Raw genomic sequence first — 17,721 nt, forward strand, 5'->3', positions numbered from 1 at the left:
ATTAGAACGCGATTCAGTTCTAGCACTACTTCATCCTTTATCACACAATTTTCCATCAGATGGCGCCCACAAATTACGTCACGATTCGAGAACAAAAAGCGCATTGTGCTCAAGTGTAAAGGTGGTATTTATGGAAACTAGTCGTCTCTTCTATTCTTTTGACATTCTTATACAGTCGCAGACATGACGACAAGTTTGCGGTCGAAAACAGAACGTCGAATCCCAACACATCGAAAGGACAAAACAAAAATAAGACATCTGGAAAACAATGCTGAAAATTGGCCACTTTCGACGTTTCGTCCTTTCGGCGTTTTGTCATTCGACATTTTGTCCCTGAACCCGAATTTGCGAATGTGGAAGAACGTCAGAGAATGAATGAGAATTTTAATTTCCACCGCCTAACGTGTTTATACAGTATCGGACAGAAAAAAAAACATAGTAAAATGGAACAATAGCTTTTTGGCAAAAAGTCATTTGGCATAATGGACAATAAATATTTGCGGTTATACATTCTATTGTCAGGACATACTACGCAGAAGAAACTGCAATTTCAAAAATTATACCAATATATGTAGTTTGATTATTTGCTACATGCTCTGATTTTCATACGACTTTTTTATGAAATGCTCGCATCTTATGGAATAAGATTGCTCAAAAAATAAAATAAAAATGCATCCTGGCATCGAACCATGATCGTCGAGACCAGAGAGTGCGTGATTTACCCACATGCCCATCGACACTACGGAATTCTACTAAGTTAAAAGTCAATAAAATTGTCCAATCTTGGTGATAATGATTCATTTCTGGATTTTTGAGAATGTTTCAGAAGAACGGTTGAACGTTGGCGACGTTTACTGAATATTCTTAATGATCGTCGTTTGTCAAAAAAAAAAACCATAAAGCATTTTTGGTTATGGAACTATAGTAAACAGTCCAACAGCTAAGATATGAAATTGCATATAAAGAATGAAGGCACATGAAATCTTATGACGCTTCTTATGGTACAGTAAGATCTTACCACTGCAGTATCTTCTTTTCAGAAATAATGCCAAATGACCATAATATCAAATGACTAAAAAGCCAAACAACTTCTATGCCGAACGGTATTATGCCAAATGGCGTAGACCCATCCGATGTCTTCTCATTTTTAACTGATTCATTGATGTTTCCAGTGACGAACAACAAATTACTTCAATTTTCCGGAACTATTCAAAATGTCGCGCACCGTTCTTTTCAGAACAAAAATCTCCATCAAATCTGAGCTCGAAAGCCGTTTTCTACGACAATGTACATGTTTTTAAAATAGGAGAAACCCGTTTTGAAGTTACGATGTTTTAAGTTATAAGTCCACTAATTCAAATAAATTATCAGATTATCAGAAAAAAAATATACCTCCGTGCTTGGTAGCATTGACTCTTTTGATGCATCTTATGGTTTGTGGGATAAATATTAATCTATGACCATCTATTGGCTAGTTATAACGTGTTCTTGAAACTTGACACTTTTTCTTCTTGAAACTTCACACATTGTTTTCATTATTCTGGCATTGACTTGCTGTGAAAATATAGGCCCAAAGTCGCCCTTAAGGCCCGATGCAGGGCTGGTAGCGGCCAGACAGCAGCCATACGGCAACATAATAGTGACTTTAGTGACCTAAATCATCAAAACAGTGACAAAATAGTGACGTCAAAACCACAAACATGAGTTCAAAAACTTATAGCATAGCAGCATGGGGCTACCCCGTTTGGCATAAAGATGTTTGGCTTAAAGGTCATTTCGCATAATGATCATTTGACATAAAACAAAAAGAAAAGAAATTAGTAAACCAAATAATGCTATCTCAAAAAGGGGCTTGCGATCAAAAGAAGGGAAAATCGTCGATGAAAGTGTTAGCAGTTATATTGCCAATGTAGGAGAGAAGGCATAATTGTCAATTAAAAATATTAGTAGTTACAATGCAAATCACTAGGTTTGACAACTTAATTAGAAAGAACATCCTATGATCAAAAGAAGGAAAAATCACTTATGAAAATGTAAGCAAAGATAATGCCAAAAATAAAGCAGCATTGTCAGATTTTCAATGGTGCGCACAAACCATCAAATTGCGGTAGTAGGAATGTAAGTACCTAGTATCAAAAACATTTCCTCAACTCAGTTTTCAATGATTATGCCAAATATCCATTATGCCAAATGACTACTATTATGCCAAACGAACCCAACCCACCCCCCGGTGACTCGATGCGCTAAACTGCCTGACAAAACTAACTGCACGGCGTTGAAGCCCACGAACTAATGAGCATGAGCATTGATGACCGTACAATTCGTAGTTGCTACTCCGTGATTGACAAGAATCATCGAAATTGTACAGGGAACCAACAGATGTAGCTTGGGAGTAGCATACCATCTTCAATGTACATTTTCGAGGAACTTCAGCTTAATTTTGTGTGCTGCTGTCATCCGTCCTTTTTGCTGCATCTTTTTTGCCGATATCTATCTTTTTGGTCGAGTCTAACCCCGTTATGCAGTACAACATGAATCAAGTGGAAGTGAGCAGTACTTGAAAGATGTTTCAAAGTAGGGATTATCCAGTACTATATTGTTTTATCAAATACTAAATATCGTAGCTCGTGCAGAACTTGTTTGTACACAACAACTCACACAAAGCGTTTCCAGTTCAACATAGATTATAACTAGAAATTGGAATGTTCAAGTTACAACTGCTACAATACGCTAAAACATTAGTTGTTTATGAATTCTATGCTTTTGCAGTTTGGTCTCGTAAAAATTGTAAATGGTTCTGTGGCGCAGTTGGTTATTATGTTGTTATAATATAAACTAAATATCTTGATTACTTTTTCAAATTCGACGTAAGTAACTTTCATACGGTTTTGAGATAAATTAATTAAGAAGAATCACAACATGTGTTCTAAAATTGTTTTAAAATAAAACCCCTTCTTAAATTTTTTTCGCCGTGTACATCGCTTAAATTTTGTATGCAATCAGCTCGCGTTAAAATAATAGAGGTAGTTTCCAACAAAAATTGTGTGACATTATGATAAGCCGTTTCATTTAGTTCATTACGTCGTTTTTGTACCAAAGTAAAATCGACTCAAGTAGTATGTTGCTTTGATTCATGGTTAAGTCACTTTGTCTCTCCATATAACGGAGCGATGAATGTAATGGTTAGGTTGCTTAATTTGAAAATCTTACTTACGCCGTTTTGTAAATCCTGAAATTAAACGTACTAAAAATGAAAACCGGAGTAGGTTTAGAGCATCTGCGTTTTCGTCTGCGAAACACGTAGGATTTAGTAAGTTGGTTACTTTTCTGACTTGTGTCTGTTTGAATAAATTTTCGAAATATATTTTTGTAAGCTTTTATTTCAATCGGTCATAACTGGTAAAGGCAAACAAAAGTAATCGTACATTTTAGACGACTTTTTCCAAGTTTTGTTATCTTGAACTCTCTTCGTCTTCGTGTATTAGCTTATGGTCAAGTTGAAAATCATCTTCGGGTTGTGTATGACTATGCAACAAGTTTTTAAATGGTAAGACAAACTTTTAACATTTGCAACGATGATGAACTCCGTCGAACAATATATAAACAGATACTCTATACTTTTCATTATCTTTTCCTGTCTTCAATTTCTTGTTATTTAAAACACTATACTGAATTTAAAATGAATGGTAACAAAATTAGATTTTACTGTGAGACTTAGAAAGAATTGATTAAAAAATCAAATCCGGAAACAAGAAAATTAACAAGGTATAACAAGGATAGCCACCCGCAACTAAAAACTTGAAAGCTGGAAATGTTAATTGAGGTATACTTGCGCATTGTAATACAACATGTAACTAAGTATTGCACGTGAAATGTATCAAAACGTAAGTAAATTTCCATAAGATAAGATAAGACAATAAATAATTTAGTTGCATGATCAAACTCGCTCCGTAATGCCTTGAAGCGCTCGAGCCTACGAGAACTCAGTAGATGCTGAAAAACTTTTATGACATGTAATTGCAGTTTATCATTGACAATATTTTAACATGATTAATGATAAGAATGCCTCTTCAATTTAATCAAAGCTAATTTTTAATGCTTACGCCTTAAAAAGGACGTAACTCTAAATTTGGTCAATCATGTGATTCGGAAATCCGTTTAGGAGTTAAAAACCACTAGACAAATCAATTATGAATGAAGTTTGGATGGTATATATTTTGATAGACGTGGCACACAAAAAAAACAGTTTGAATATAATTCATTTCTTTTGAATTTGTTAATTTCAAAAGGGCGTAACTTCAAAACGGGTCCTACGATTGTTTTTTGTTGTTACAATTTTGACCAGATATGCAACTGAGCCTTAAAGAACGACTGGTGAGCACATATTAAATGGAGTTTTTTTTCTGATAATAACGGTCTGGGGTTACGGTTTCATAATGTCTTCGTGCATTTGTTTCATTGCGTGATAAGGAAGAAATGCGCTGAAAACACCAAAACGTGTTAATTTTTGCTACATCACTTTTTGTCTTGGTGCATTTTATTTGACAATATTCAGCTTATCTGTAACTTTTAAATCAATTGTTTCTACATAGTTTTTTAAAAAGCATCAAACAATTGTAGTTCGTCAAATAAAAATTGAACTAATCAGTTGAAAAACGGTGGAGATATGACTATCTAATGTTTTGGCATGGGAAAATGGCTTCGATATTTTTTCCTGTTCGATACTGTAGAGCGGAGTTGAAAAGTACCTATTTTTGCGTGACGTAATAAATGGACGTTTCCTTAAACAATAAGCCGATAAGATGAGTATCACACAAACAAAACGATTTTTTCACACATCACACAATCCTGAGACTTGCACAACCATTCAACTTCCATGAACAATAGCCAAACGAATACTTCCTAGCATGCAGTAAACAAAACACTGTTAGTTCTTAAAAACTGGCATGAATAAATGTTTTCGGGTGTACTTGTTTAAGGAGTTAGATCGTAACACTACACGAGCGTTCTCTCAGTGACATTTATATCGACACATTTGGGTTGGTTTTGTTTCAATTTGGAAAATGTTTTATTCTACATGTCTAGTGGTGTATACAAATAAAAGGTAAAAGGACGTTTCACTATTCTAAAATAATATTAACAGAAAAATTTACTCTAGGGGGGGCAATACTCGAACATCAGACATTCACAAACGGCAGGTTATCTGCGCTTCGGACTTGTCACACAACCACCTTTCACTACTTACCGATATAGCTCAGCAGTACCGGCAGGAACACGAGACCATGGGCGGCACCGTACAGCACGATGCCCAGATACATCCTAAAGTAGAACACTTGGAAGATCTGGCTCTGGGCGAAGCCTAACACCAGAATTCCACCGAATTTGGTCAACGTGATGCCGGAGAACACCGAGCTGCCCATTTTGGTCAGTGCATCGGCTGCTCGCTTTTCCCGCGTTTCCTCCAGCGAAACAGAGAAACTGTGCACCAGATGAGAACAGAACTCCACGCTGATACCGACGGCCATCACAAGGTTCACCAGTGACACGGCATTCAGAGAGATGTTCCAGTGGTACATCAGTCCACCGATGTTGATCACGATCATCGTAATTGTTATCACGACGACCACCGATGAATGGATGTCGAAGCCCATTAGCAGGAATGTCACGATGAAGATAGCCAGCACCGAAATGCCCATACTCTTGAGCGTGTCCGGCCACATGGTCAAATACTGTTCATAAAACACGTAAAACACCGAATAGGGGAACACTTCAACCTGCTGGATTTCCGACTCGCTGCGTCCTTCGAGCCGCAACTTTGCATGAATCGTGCTGGTAATATTGGCGGAAACCTTTCGAGCCGATCGCAACGCCTCGAAGTAGTCGGAGGACGTCTTCAGGATAGTGTGATATGCCATAAAGTACGAAGCCCCGACATCGTTGTACGTACTGGCCAGTTGCTGTTTGAGATTTACTCCATTGCCATAGGCTGCATGACCGGCTTTAGCACAACTGGGGTCGGGATTATCTTGCAGGAAGAAGGACACGTATCTTCGGAAGCTGGGCTCGGTCGGACGGTTCCAGGATGTTAGGTTTATCGAACACTTGTCACAAGTCACTAAAGTTGAAAGGGAGAAAAGCAAACGAATGGTTTAATTCTATTAATCTCGAGCATCAACATTTTACTTACTATCATGAGGGCAGAATGATCCGTTGCCAAACTGTCTGCAGCAAGAATCTGACGCAGCTGACCAGTCCATATAATCATCCAGCCACGAAGCGGCGGGCCTAGCGATGTAAGTCTCCGTAGGCCGCTTGCTGGCAATGTAAACCTGTGTGGACAAGCTGTCCAGATTGCAGTTTTGCCCGCCACATATCAAGTTCTGATCGTACGGTTGCGAATAATTCAGTCCACTCTTCACGACAAAGTACATCGGGGGTCCAATACTGAGATACTTTCCTAGATATCGGAAGTACTTCAGCACAAAGCTGTCTCCCGGCATCGAGAGTTCCTGATCCAATCCGATGTCGATGTGAGGCGCCACGGAAATGCTCCAGCAAAGCCACCCAAAGAATACGACCATAACTCCCACCCGAATAGGCTTCTGCATGATGAAAGGCACGTAGATGCTCTTGAAGAACTTGTACAGCAGGCCTTCCTTGTTGGCATTCACAGGGACGTCCTTCTTCGATCCCCGCAAGAAGAACAGCACGTCGTAACGATTGTCAGCTTGTCTAGCAGTGTCCAACGCCAGCAGACTCACGAAGCAGGTGATTTGCAGGAAAAAGTCAATCAGTAAGGCCATACCGGCGTACAAAGCGAAGGCACGAACAGCAGGCATATCAGAAAGGCCACCCAAAAAGAAGCAACAGCTCTCACTGACCGCTGTCAGCAGAATCGATGGTCCTACTCGGCCGAGAATTCGTCCGATATGTTCAGCGTGGGTCTCCGTTGGCTTTTTGGTGTCCCTCTGATGAGTCTGAACCAGGATAAATATATTATCTACACCGACGGCGAGTACCAAGAACGGAATGACTTCAACGATGATCAACGTTGCTGGAAGTCCGATGTAACCGAATATGCCTACGGAGGCTACGACGGAAGCCAGCACAATTATAACACCACCAAGACCAAGCGTAATCTTAGAATCGATAAGCGCTCGACTCCACTGATTCACGTGTCCCAACGAAACAGCGATGTAAGCAAACATGATGATATACGAGACTAGAATAGTCGAAACGTCTGACTGAGATTCTCGTCGCAACTCGTCTTCAATGGATCGCTCCGAGGTGAATGCTATGCTCATGTTAGCCTTAGTCCAATTCTTCATGAAGGCCACATAACTCTCCTCCCAGGTCAGTGCAGCCGAGAGCTTACTCTTGTCATGGTAGTTCTTTACCAGGAACGTCAATATAACGGCATTTGCATTTTCATACTTTGGTTTCACTTCCGCTGAGGCAGGTTGAGGAATGCCACCGAGAGCAATGGCGGGATCTACCGGACCACCGTAGGGAGCTAAACATTCCGGATTGTAAGGATTGCCGAAGCATTGCATCAACTTATCAAGATAAGTCACCGGGAATCCCTGTGGATCTTCATCTTCGGCATCAAAAGTGTCGATATCGTCTTGGAAGTAACCCCACAGCGATTGCACCACGCAGTCTTCCGTCTGAGTAGGTCCTCTGTACTCCGCAGTAAGTGGTGCATAGCAAATATCCTGCAATCCGATGGTCCTGTTGTCTGCCGTAGTTGCTTCAATCTTCTTGATCGACTCCTGCAGCTCGAATATGTCCAGCAAAAACTGCTTGTTGAACACCGGACCAAACTCGATGACCCCGTTGGAAGTGTTGTGCACAACGTTCGACAGGTTCTCCGCTTTGATGATGAGCTGTTCGATTCGGTAGAATGGTTCAAAGTGCGAGTCAAAGTATTCCCGCTCGATACGGGACCGCGAGTTGGGTGATGCCCACAGCTCGACCGGGTTGGTGGTGATGTGCAGGAATTTGATTCCGAATCCCATGGCCACGATGAACAGAAGACCTGTGAGAAATGATGGAAGTCTTTAGCAATTAGATCAGTTTGGGGATTGGCGCAGGCAGAGACATACCGCACAGCAGCACGATCCACGGATGTTTGGCACAGGTTGTACCCCAGGCGGTAAAGAACTTCTCCAGAGCGGTTTCCGTTTTGGCGCCTAGCCGCTCAAAGTATCCGGATTCGGCGTCGTCATCGCCGTTGATGGTGTTCGGGTGCGGTCGGAGCTCCTGCTCGCCATCCCATGTGGCACCTGTGCATTTTTTGAGGGGAGAGATGTCGGAGTTAATGATTGTCATTCGAGGGCAAGGATAAACTTTATAGCTGTCGAAGAAGGTATAGCATTAGTTAAGTGTGACATCTTACGTGCAACATATTGAGCTACTTGTATTGAACATTCGTCTGTACAGGCACTATCTATAGACAACGATTGGGATGCAGGTTAGCAGTGTGGATTTAGGGACAAGACAACGACTATTAGTAATTTGAGCGTTTGTAACTACCAGTATTTAGCGATTAAAGGTTAGAGATTAGCAAGCAACAAAATTATGGTATTGTATCTGTATAATGTGACACAGTGATTTTGGGTTCTGAAAAGGAGCATGAATTTAGCGAATAAGAGTTAGAAAGGTTGTGAAAATTTGTGTTAATCTCTATTAAGACGACTTATTTAGCTAGGTAAATGCTCTAAAAGGGTTTAACTCAAACGAAAATCAATGTAGAACAATAAATATAACTCATTAGCAAGAGCCTTCAATGTAACTTTTCCATGTCATGGATGCAGATAAGACGCTAAACAAACACCACCAGTGTTGCATTCATAATCCCGCTGGTATTTACTACTGTCTGGTCATATTTCACATCTCATGATATTGCAGACGGCAGTATTATCTGCTATCAGATCCATTTAGGTGCTTTATGATAACAGGCACGTTTTTCATAGATCAGTTGCATCAAATCAATCACGTAACAATAGCGTAATCGACGTCTGGTAGTATTCTAAGTATTGTAATTGTAATTGCTCAATCCACACCCTGGCAGACAATTATCCGCCCATCTAGACACGGGCTGGGTGAGGACCTACCAAGCCTCCCCCGTTAACATGTCCTATACCGTTTAGCACACCGGGATCTTCCACAAGCAGGCGCCGGAATTAAAGCGGTCCCACAAGCTTCAGATACATTAAATAGATTTAGTCCCTCTGGCACTAAACCGAATGGCGCCCTCCGCTTCACCACTAGTACTGCTTCCCCATACGCCAAGCACAATATCGAAAGTAGTGCGTTGTATAGCAAATACAGTACACCACCTCCGACACTATGCCAAATGTACAGGAAAAACAGCACCAGTAAGAAAGCGGAAGGCGCACCACTCGGTTCAGTGCCAGAAGGACTATAAGTATAACGAAGAAGAAACGAAAAGATAGTAGAGTTGGTTCGGTTATTTGATTGCTGAAACGAAAAAAACAGAAAAAACAGAAACAAAGTGTTAACATTAAAACGGGGTTTTATAATTGATAAATGTATCGATAGTTTCTCATCTGTTACGTTTCCTTATCGTAGCGCTGTCGATTTTTCCATCTCCAGGGTGTTCGTCTCCGCTCGAGCAATGAGGACCATGATGAAGTGAGAATATAAAAATGTGAGCATTAGTGTTGATCTAGTAATAGATTAATTTAAACTGCTTTTCATGTGCTAAGTAACTTGTAAACTCCTACTCAATTATGTTTTGTTGGCCTACACGTTTTATTTAGATACAATTTTTATTTAGAAAACTATTTGGATCCGAGATTTTAGGTGCAGATTGAGCATGTTTGATAAAACAAGCATCCTGTTTTCAGTTGAAGAATGTTCAAGAAGTTGATGATTCTGTTATTTATACTGGCTACATACAAGAATTCACTATTGATGTAATATATGGATATTGAAAGTTCCAACGCGCGATTATGATACTTCAGTTTTCGTGCTGTTGTATTGGTGTAAGTAGTGGGAAACCAATCAGTTTGGTGATTCTAACGGTAACAAATAGCAAGACGAAAGGAAAGTTGATAATCTATCATCATTATGATTTAAGTCCTAATTTCATGATCCGTTTAATAAATTCCGCGTATGATTCGGCAATTTTAACAATTTATACATGTGTATTCGAATAAAACAGACTACGGGCATTTATTACCTGTTGCAAGGTTCCTAAGTGATCAGATATTTATCATTTTCTACAGCCTAATTTAATAATACCTACATTGGGTTGTAACAAAAATTTGATCTTGGGATGTTGATTTGCCTCCTAATCATAGTTTCGACAATAGTCACATGCTTACTATCCCTTATGGCAGTGTTGTTGATTCTATTGTCTATCGCTCATCAGTTTCGCGCCACCCGGCAGGGACTTGGTCCTATGTACCCAATACTCTGCTGTGTCTTAACTTCACGCAATACATTCTGTAGATGTGTGATACAGTTTGCGGAATATTATGATTTATCACTTCGTTCAGATGGAAAATTCTGTTATGGTACCATATTCACATATCAGATAACTCCCACCTGGAACGATGTAAGACATGTAGATTCAGATGTATGTAGACGATCTATGCCTAGTTCGGCTCTGATCGACAGGCAATCAGTGTATTCAGTTTTTCAACTAGCTTGAAGCGATGAACGTATCAAGACAAGCTCTCCACTATATCTGCTAGCAATCACCGGTCGTCGATAGACATTTCGGTTCTTTTCTGCTAAAGAAAGACCCGATTGTATGCCAAAGACTATGTCTCATGCTTTTCAATACAGCTGGAAAAACAAGAACTACACCCAGCACCAAATAGTACGTAACTATGAGGCGGACCGGAAGGTTTGATAAGCAATCCCCACCACGTCTGGTAGTATTCTAAGTATTCTCAAAAATTGTATTCCTTGAGTTGAAAGCCCAATGGACCGATGCACAAGTTTACGAATTTGACATTTGAGCGGTGCCGAATTCACTTGCTACCATGGCCACATAAATAACACGGCTCCGCTCAAACGTCAAATAGTGAACTCGTGCATTGGTCCATAAGAAGAATAAGCACCAAACTAACAAATAGTAAGTAAACAAATAAACGAATCTAGTACTACACCATATAGGGAAGCTGTGAAAACGTTGCGAAATGTATATCCAGATGCCGAAGAGAACAAAAAGAACTACTAGGGTCAGTGTTCCCTTAGTGGACAGTCCCCTATAGTCGCACTAGCGGCTTTTCACGGCCGTTTTGCTATAAATCTTTTCAAAATATTTTTTGACATGAAGGTCAGGAGCTATTTGTCTAAGTACCATTGATACACAGCTTGATTTTATTTAATAAATGATCGAAATAATTAGTTTTGCTTAAAATTTGAGCTCCCTTGAGCCTATAGTAAACCTATTGTTCCTATAGTAGCACTACTGAGAGAAATTATTTTTTATTATACGAAATAATTAATGAATTACGAACTTTTTTTACATCAAACGAAAGCTTTTGATCCACACTTTGAAGGAAAAATATAAAAGCTTTGCAAATATACGGTTTTGATTAGTATTTTGCCAACGCCGTGATGCTAGTGCTACTATAGGAACAGAAATTAGAAATAGTGCTACTATAGGCACATGTATTCCTATAGTGGCACAAGCGGTAATAAATACAAACATATGAGTTTTCGTAGTTTTCATATTTTTCCAACAAAACCAAGATGAAAAGCTTTCAGATGATGTAAAAATAATGACGCTAGTGTTATTTTTCGATTTTATACGAATATTTGTTCTTAGCTATGCGGCTATTGGTACATCGACCCTACTGAAGAATGTTGAAAGTATCCAAAATCATGGTAGTCGGATGGCGAATCGATTGAGAAGCTTGGGCTGTTATTGCACATTTGAGAAACATTTGAAAAATAAGCAGGCCGATTAGTCGACATATTGAAATCCAATCCTAATGGCTGCAGATATTCATCAACAAACATCAATACAGTATTGCTGTATTGACAATACTGAATCTAGAATTCTGAGCTCCATCGCCGATGACACCAATATTCTAGAAATAGATCGTCGAACTTTGATAATTTCCTCAAGGATTCCTACGCTGAGTTCCTAACTATTATGACTTTTTTTCAGAAGAAAATGTTTTGATTTTTATACGCTTTGAATGACTTCTCGGGTAGAAGCCAATAAAGCTGTTCGTTCTTGGCGATAATGGTCCATAATAAGTTAATATGATTTTCATAAGAGCTTTTTCTAGAAGTATTTCATAGAAACGGTCGTATGAAAATCTTAGGCGAAGTATCCTCGCTGTAGGAATTCTTCCTTTGGTTTCTTCGATGGTTACTCCTTCTTCTTCTTCTTGACATTACGTCCTCACTGGAACAGAGCAAGTTTCTCAGCGTTGTGTGCTAATATCAGTTCGACGGTTATCAACTGAGAGCGTTCTTTGACGAGGTTGCCATTTCTGCATTCAATGAACCAATGAAGAATTTCTGCATTCATATATCGTGTGACAGGTATCAGTATCATGTATCAGTCAGCAGTTGTACGTAGGAGACGTCTCCATTCGACCCAGTCCATGGCTGCCCGACGTCTGTCTCGCATTCTGTGAAGGGTCCGCAGATCGTCTTTTTTTTCTTTTTCTGTAGAGCGGAAAACCGAACCAGGACTCCTTCCAGAGAAGGCTGTGTTAGAGTAATTGTTTCCATCTGGTAAAAGGAACCATATTAATTTTAGAGGCATTTACAAGGATGGAAATCTAGTGATCATGATAAAAAAAATTATGCATCGTGGTTGTTCTTTATCATGCGATCATAGCAACAACGATAAACGCTTAGTTGTCAAGCCACCACAACAAACTCTGCTCCGCGAAAAATGAATCGCTCGGCCTGTAAGCTGACGATCAATTGTTCGCGAATCAAAGTCATAATTTTGGAGGATTTTTTTTATTGCACTCCACGATTTGTTTATCCGTGAATTTTAAATTGATTCGCATTAATCGCAACTTGTTACAATATCCGACAAACCCTTTGTCCAACGACAAACAGTTTATCGGATGCTCGATGTATCTATGATTAGCGCGCGTGGCGAGGTGTTGAAATCATGTTGCTGCAAGAGCGACGGCCCTCTTGGACCCATTCAAATACTGTGTTGTTTGTCGTTAGAGCTGATTTCTTTCCATCCTTGGGCATTTACATCCAAGTCCTCTCTTCTACACCACTTGAGAGTCATGTTTAGTGCAGCTTATAACCGATTGGAAATCGTGTATTCATACTTCCCACAACAGCCGCATCGTCTGCATATCCAATCACCTCAAAACCTTGGTACGTAAGGGTGAAAGTACTCCTCCTTGAGGACAACCCTTTATCGTCTTTATAAATAGTTGCACATCTCCCAGATGAGCACACATTACTCGATCTTTTAGCATTTCGTCTTCAGCTTGATCGACTCATCTTGCTCGGTGTGCACAACGTCGTTTTGTGCTGGTCGGATTGAGAACCATTATCACCGGGTTATTATCAGGCATTCTGGTGACATTCTCGGCCCACTGCAATCTCCCAATTTTTACGAGGTGGACGATGGTTGGTTCTCCCAGCAGCTGGTACAATTCATGGCTCATTCGCCTTCTCCACGTTCCGTCTTTCATCTGCACTCCGCTTTTGATGGTCCGCAACACCTTCCGTTCGAAAACATCAAGGGTGCGTTGATCATCTGCACGTAGGGCCCATGTTTCGTACCCATAGATGAGTACCGGTCTAATCAGCGTCTTGTGATGGTTAACTTCGTGCGATGGCGAACTTTGCTCTCGATCGAAGAGTTGTACGGAGTCTAAGGGCGATGACATATTGAAAGAGAAGAGAAGTGAAGTGAAGTGTTGGCGAAAAGAGAAGAGAAGAGGTAAAAATGGTATGGCATACTGGGAGAGGTTTCGAAAGAGTTTCAATGCGCTCCTTGTTTTCATTGATTCTGTGCTTCAGCAACAGCATGCTGCCTGCAACCAGAGAGAGAGCGCATGGCTGCTCTATTCGGTTTCTTCTCCTTTCCCATGTCCCATTCGCATCAACAGAGGCCTGTAAAGGCGACTCTGTAGAATGTATCAAGTTTGTTAAAATCATTTCTCATCAAGCAGGAAGACGTGGCGTGCGAAGAAATCTACATTCTTTGGATGTGATCCATAACCGTAGTAAACAATCATTTCCTGGTCCATATTATGGATCACTATTTAGAAGTGCTAATATTTGGTATTTAGAATCAACAATCAAGAAAAATGTTTTCCAATGACGAATTCATACTGAATCGAAGCGAACGAGCATGTTTTATGCTATAACATTTGAATTTTACCACCTGTGGGAGCTTATGAATGCTGACGTCACTTCTTACAGAAAACGACCATATAATGATAGCTGTGTGGTACCAAATAAACATTTGTCAAATACACCGTTATTTAGCGATTGAACATTACAAATGGTAGAAGACAAATAGTATAACATGGGAAAAATATGTTTTACGTAAACGTTTATGTTTTGGGCAAGTTATTCGATGTTGAACGCCAAAGTGATCCGTCACTGTGGGTGATCCGTAAATGCGTGGGCGGAACAACATAAAAATTGGAGAAAAATATAACAGAATAAATAAGAAATCTATAAACGTTTTTCTCAATTAAGAAACAAAAATTTTGAAAATAAAATTTCTCAATTGTACCTTGGCTCTAAGCATTTTTGGAAATTATCTAAAATTAAAAGAAAAAACCCTTAGAAGCCAATACCGGCATTGGAAGAAGAAAACTGCTATGCAGTTTGAAAGCGCGCACAATTTTAATTAAGGTCTTACTAGTCCAATAGAAAATCAAGTTACTCAGGACTTCGAAAATATTCTCAATCAAGAGAACGTTTTCGAAAATTCCTGGGATACTGATTTGGAACAAATGAGAACTATTATTAAAAAATTCAAAAATATGAAAGCTCCTGGCGATGATGGAATTTTCTACATCCTCATCAAGAAACTTCCAGAAAGTAGCTTATCATTCTTAGTTGATATTTTTAACAAATGTTTTCAATTAGCATATTTTACTGACAAATGAAAAAATGCTAGGGTTGTACCAATTTTGAAACCAGACACAAATCCTGCAGAAGCTTCTAGCTATCGTCCAATCAGTTTGCTTTCCTCCATCAGTAAACTTTTTGTAAAAGTCATTTTGAACAGAATGATGGCCCACATCAACGAACATTCATTTTTTGCCAATAAACAGTTCTGATTCCGCCATGGACATTCGACCACTCATCAACTTTTACGTGCAACAAATTTGATTCGTTCCAACTAATCTGAAGGCTATTCTACTGGTCTTGCTTATCTAGATATAGAAAAAGCATTCGACAGTGTTTGGCACTGAAGGCTTGATCGTAAAATTAAAAAACTTTAATTTTCCAACATACATTGTTAGAATAATTCAAAGTTATCTGTCAAACCGTACATTTAAAGTTAATTATCAGAACTTCAGGTCTGAAAGACTTCCTGTAAGAGCTGGTGTTCCCCAAGGCAGCATTTTGGGACCAATATTATACAATATTTTTACATCTGACTTACCAGAGTCAGGGATGTCAAAAATCTTTGTTTGCAGATGACACAGGCCTCTCCGCCAAAAGACGAAGCCTGCGTGTCATCTGTAGTTGATTGCAAAAAAGTTTGGATATTATTTCTTCATACTTGCAAAAATGGAAGATTTCTCCTTATGCTTCCAAAACTCAACTAATAATATTCCCACATAAACCAAAAGCTCTTTATTTGAAACCTTCAAGTAGACATGTTGTCACGATGAGAGGGGTTCCAATAAATTTGTCAGATGAAGGTAAGTATCTAGGGCTCATGCAAGATAAGAATTTAACTTTCAAAAATCACATTGAGGTCGTTCAAGTCAAATGTAACAAATATGTAAAATGTCTCTATTTCATTATTAATAGAAAATCAAAACTTTGTTTTAAGAACAAGCTTTTGATATGCAAACAAATTTTCAGGCCAACCATGTTGTATGCTGTACCAATATGGACTAGCTGTTGTGATTGTAACCAGGAAAAAAAGCTCTTCAGAGAATTCAAAATAAAATTTTGAAAATGATTCTGAGGCTTCCTCCCTTCTTCTTCTTCTTTCTGGCGTTACGTCCCTACTGGGACAGAGCCTGCTTCTCAGCTTAGTGTTCTTATGAGCACTTCCACAGTTATTAACTGAGAGCTTACTATGCCAATGACCATTTTTGCATGCGTATATCGTGTGGCAGGTACGAAGATACTCTATGCCCTGGGAAGTCGAGAAAATTTCCAACCCGAAAAGATCCTCGACCGGTGGGATTCGAACCCACGACCCTCAGCTTGGTCTCGCTGAATAGCTGCGCGTTTACCGCTACGGCTATCTGGGCCCCTCCCTTGTATAGTACTAATGTGTTACATAAAATATCCAATGTTGAAATATTGGAACAAATGTCAAATAAAATAATTGATAATTTCAGGCAAAAACGTTACAATCTTCTATTGTTTTTCTATCGATTAATGCGTTATATTTTTAGGTTAAGTTAAGTTAAGTAAATTGAAAACGTGTTTTTTCTCTTATAAGCAGGTGAAATCAACTCACCTGTAAAAAATCTGAACTGCTACAGCAAATGAAATGTAATATGTTGTTAATAAAATCTTAAATTTGTTTTACCGAATTAGGATGATAGTGTTGTCTAATAACACAGAACACACAGAAGAAATGAATGTAATGTTTGAAATCAGGGACGAAAATACTCAATCTACCCTCGCTTATATTGACACTTGCTGGGTTGAATCTTCGTTGATTTTTATTTGTTTTTATCCTCACCTTGACAACACAACAAAGATTGGCAAAGCGCTTGCCGCAAGATTTTCGGTTTCCTTTAAGCCTGCTGATACTCAACCGCTTTATGAGTATCAAAAACAAAAAATGATATTCATTCTAACCAGCTTAACTTTTTCACATTCCGCTTCGGGAAGTTGTAATTTTTGCACGAAGCACACTAAAGACGCGTCAATATAATCGATTCCGTGCATCGGATCGTTCATTACCCGTATAGCAGAATATTGTATAATTAATATGAACCTCATTGATAATCAATTTACTAAAACTGACACTCTTCTGCTTCTGATAATCAAAAACACCAACGACACACGGGCATCGTTGTTTGTTTTCTTCATCTACTTTTGTGCCATCTTCATTGGTACACTCATATTGGTGGTGGTGCGGTTACTTTGATGGAGGCATAAATGTCAGCGAATTGAGTATAGTGAGCATGATTTTTTTCGTCCCTGTTTGAAATGATACTAATAAAGAAATTAAAAAAATGATATCTATCAAGCCTACCGAATATTTTTTCAAAAAAAGTTATAATTTTTGAGAATTTTGAAATTGAATGCCTTTTTCCAATCAAAATTAAATTATTAAACTTCTACAGTTATGAACGAAAAATTCACTTAACACTTCAGTCGTCGCGCTGTTGTATTTTGTACAAGACTTTTGAAAAAAAAAACTCGCTTTTCGTCCACAACAGCAGTGTGGTGGTTTTGACGGTGGTGAACCGCGCGACGACTGGAAGTTTAAACAATACACTAGTTATAGATATAATATCATGTTTGTATCTATGGAATGAAATAGTATGTTAATTGCATACCTTTTCTACGAGTACTTTAAATGGT

The 17,721-nt window shown here is 39.0% G+C and overlaps 1 protein-coding gene across 6 annotated transcripts in view; it reads right to left on the reverse strand.

The window, feature by feature from the left end:
• The window catches only part of LOC5577899 (Niemann-Pick C1 protein), a 147,003-nt gene that overhangs the window by 22,729 nt on the left and 106,553 nt on the right, over positions 1-17,721 (reverse strand). For all 6 annotated transcript variants that reach the window (XR_002500864.1, XM_021847147.1, XM_021847146.1 and 3 more), the window contains 3 exons: positions 8,106-8,285; positions 6,188-8,038; positions 5,246-6,115 (listed from right to left, as the gene is read on the reverse strand). Coding sequence is in view for 5 of the 6 variants with exons in the window: in XM_021847147.1 (XP_021702839.1) it covers positions 5,246-6,115; positions 6,188-8,038; positions 8,106-8,285 (2,901 nt within the window). In the remaining variant the exon portion in view is untranslated. The remainder of the gene's footprint in view (positions 1-5,245; positions 6,116-6,187; positions 8,039-8,105; positions 8,286-17,721) is intronic.

The sequence above is a fragment of the Aedes aegypti genome, chromosome 2 (assembly GCF_002204515.2).
Source record: "Aedes aegypti strain LVP_AGWG chromosome 2, AaegL5.0 Primary Assembly, whole genome shotgun sequence".
Classification (NCBI taxonomy): Eukaryota; Metazoa; Arthropoda; class Insecta; order Diptera; family Culicidae; genus Aedes; species Aedes aegypti.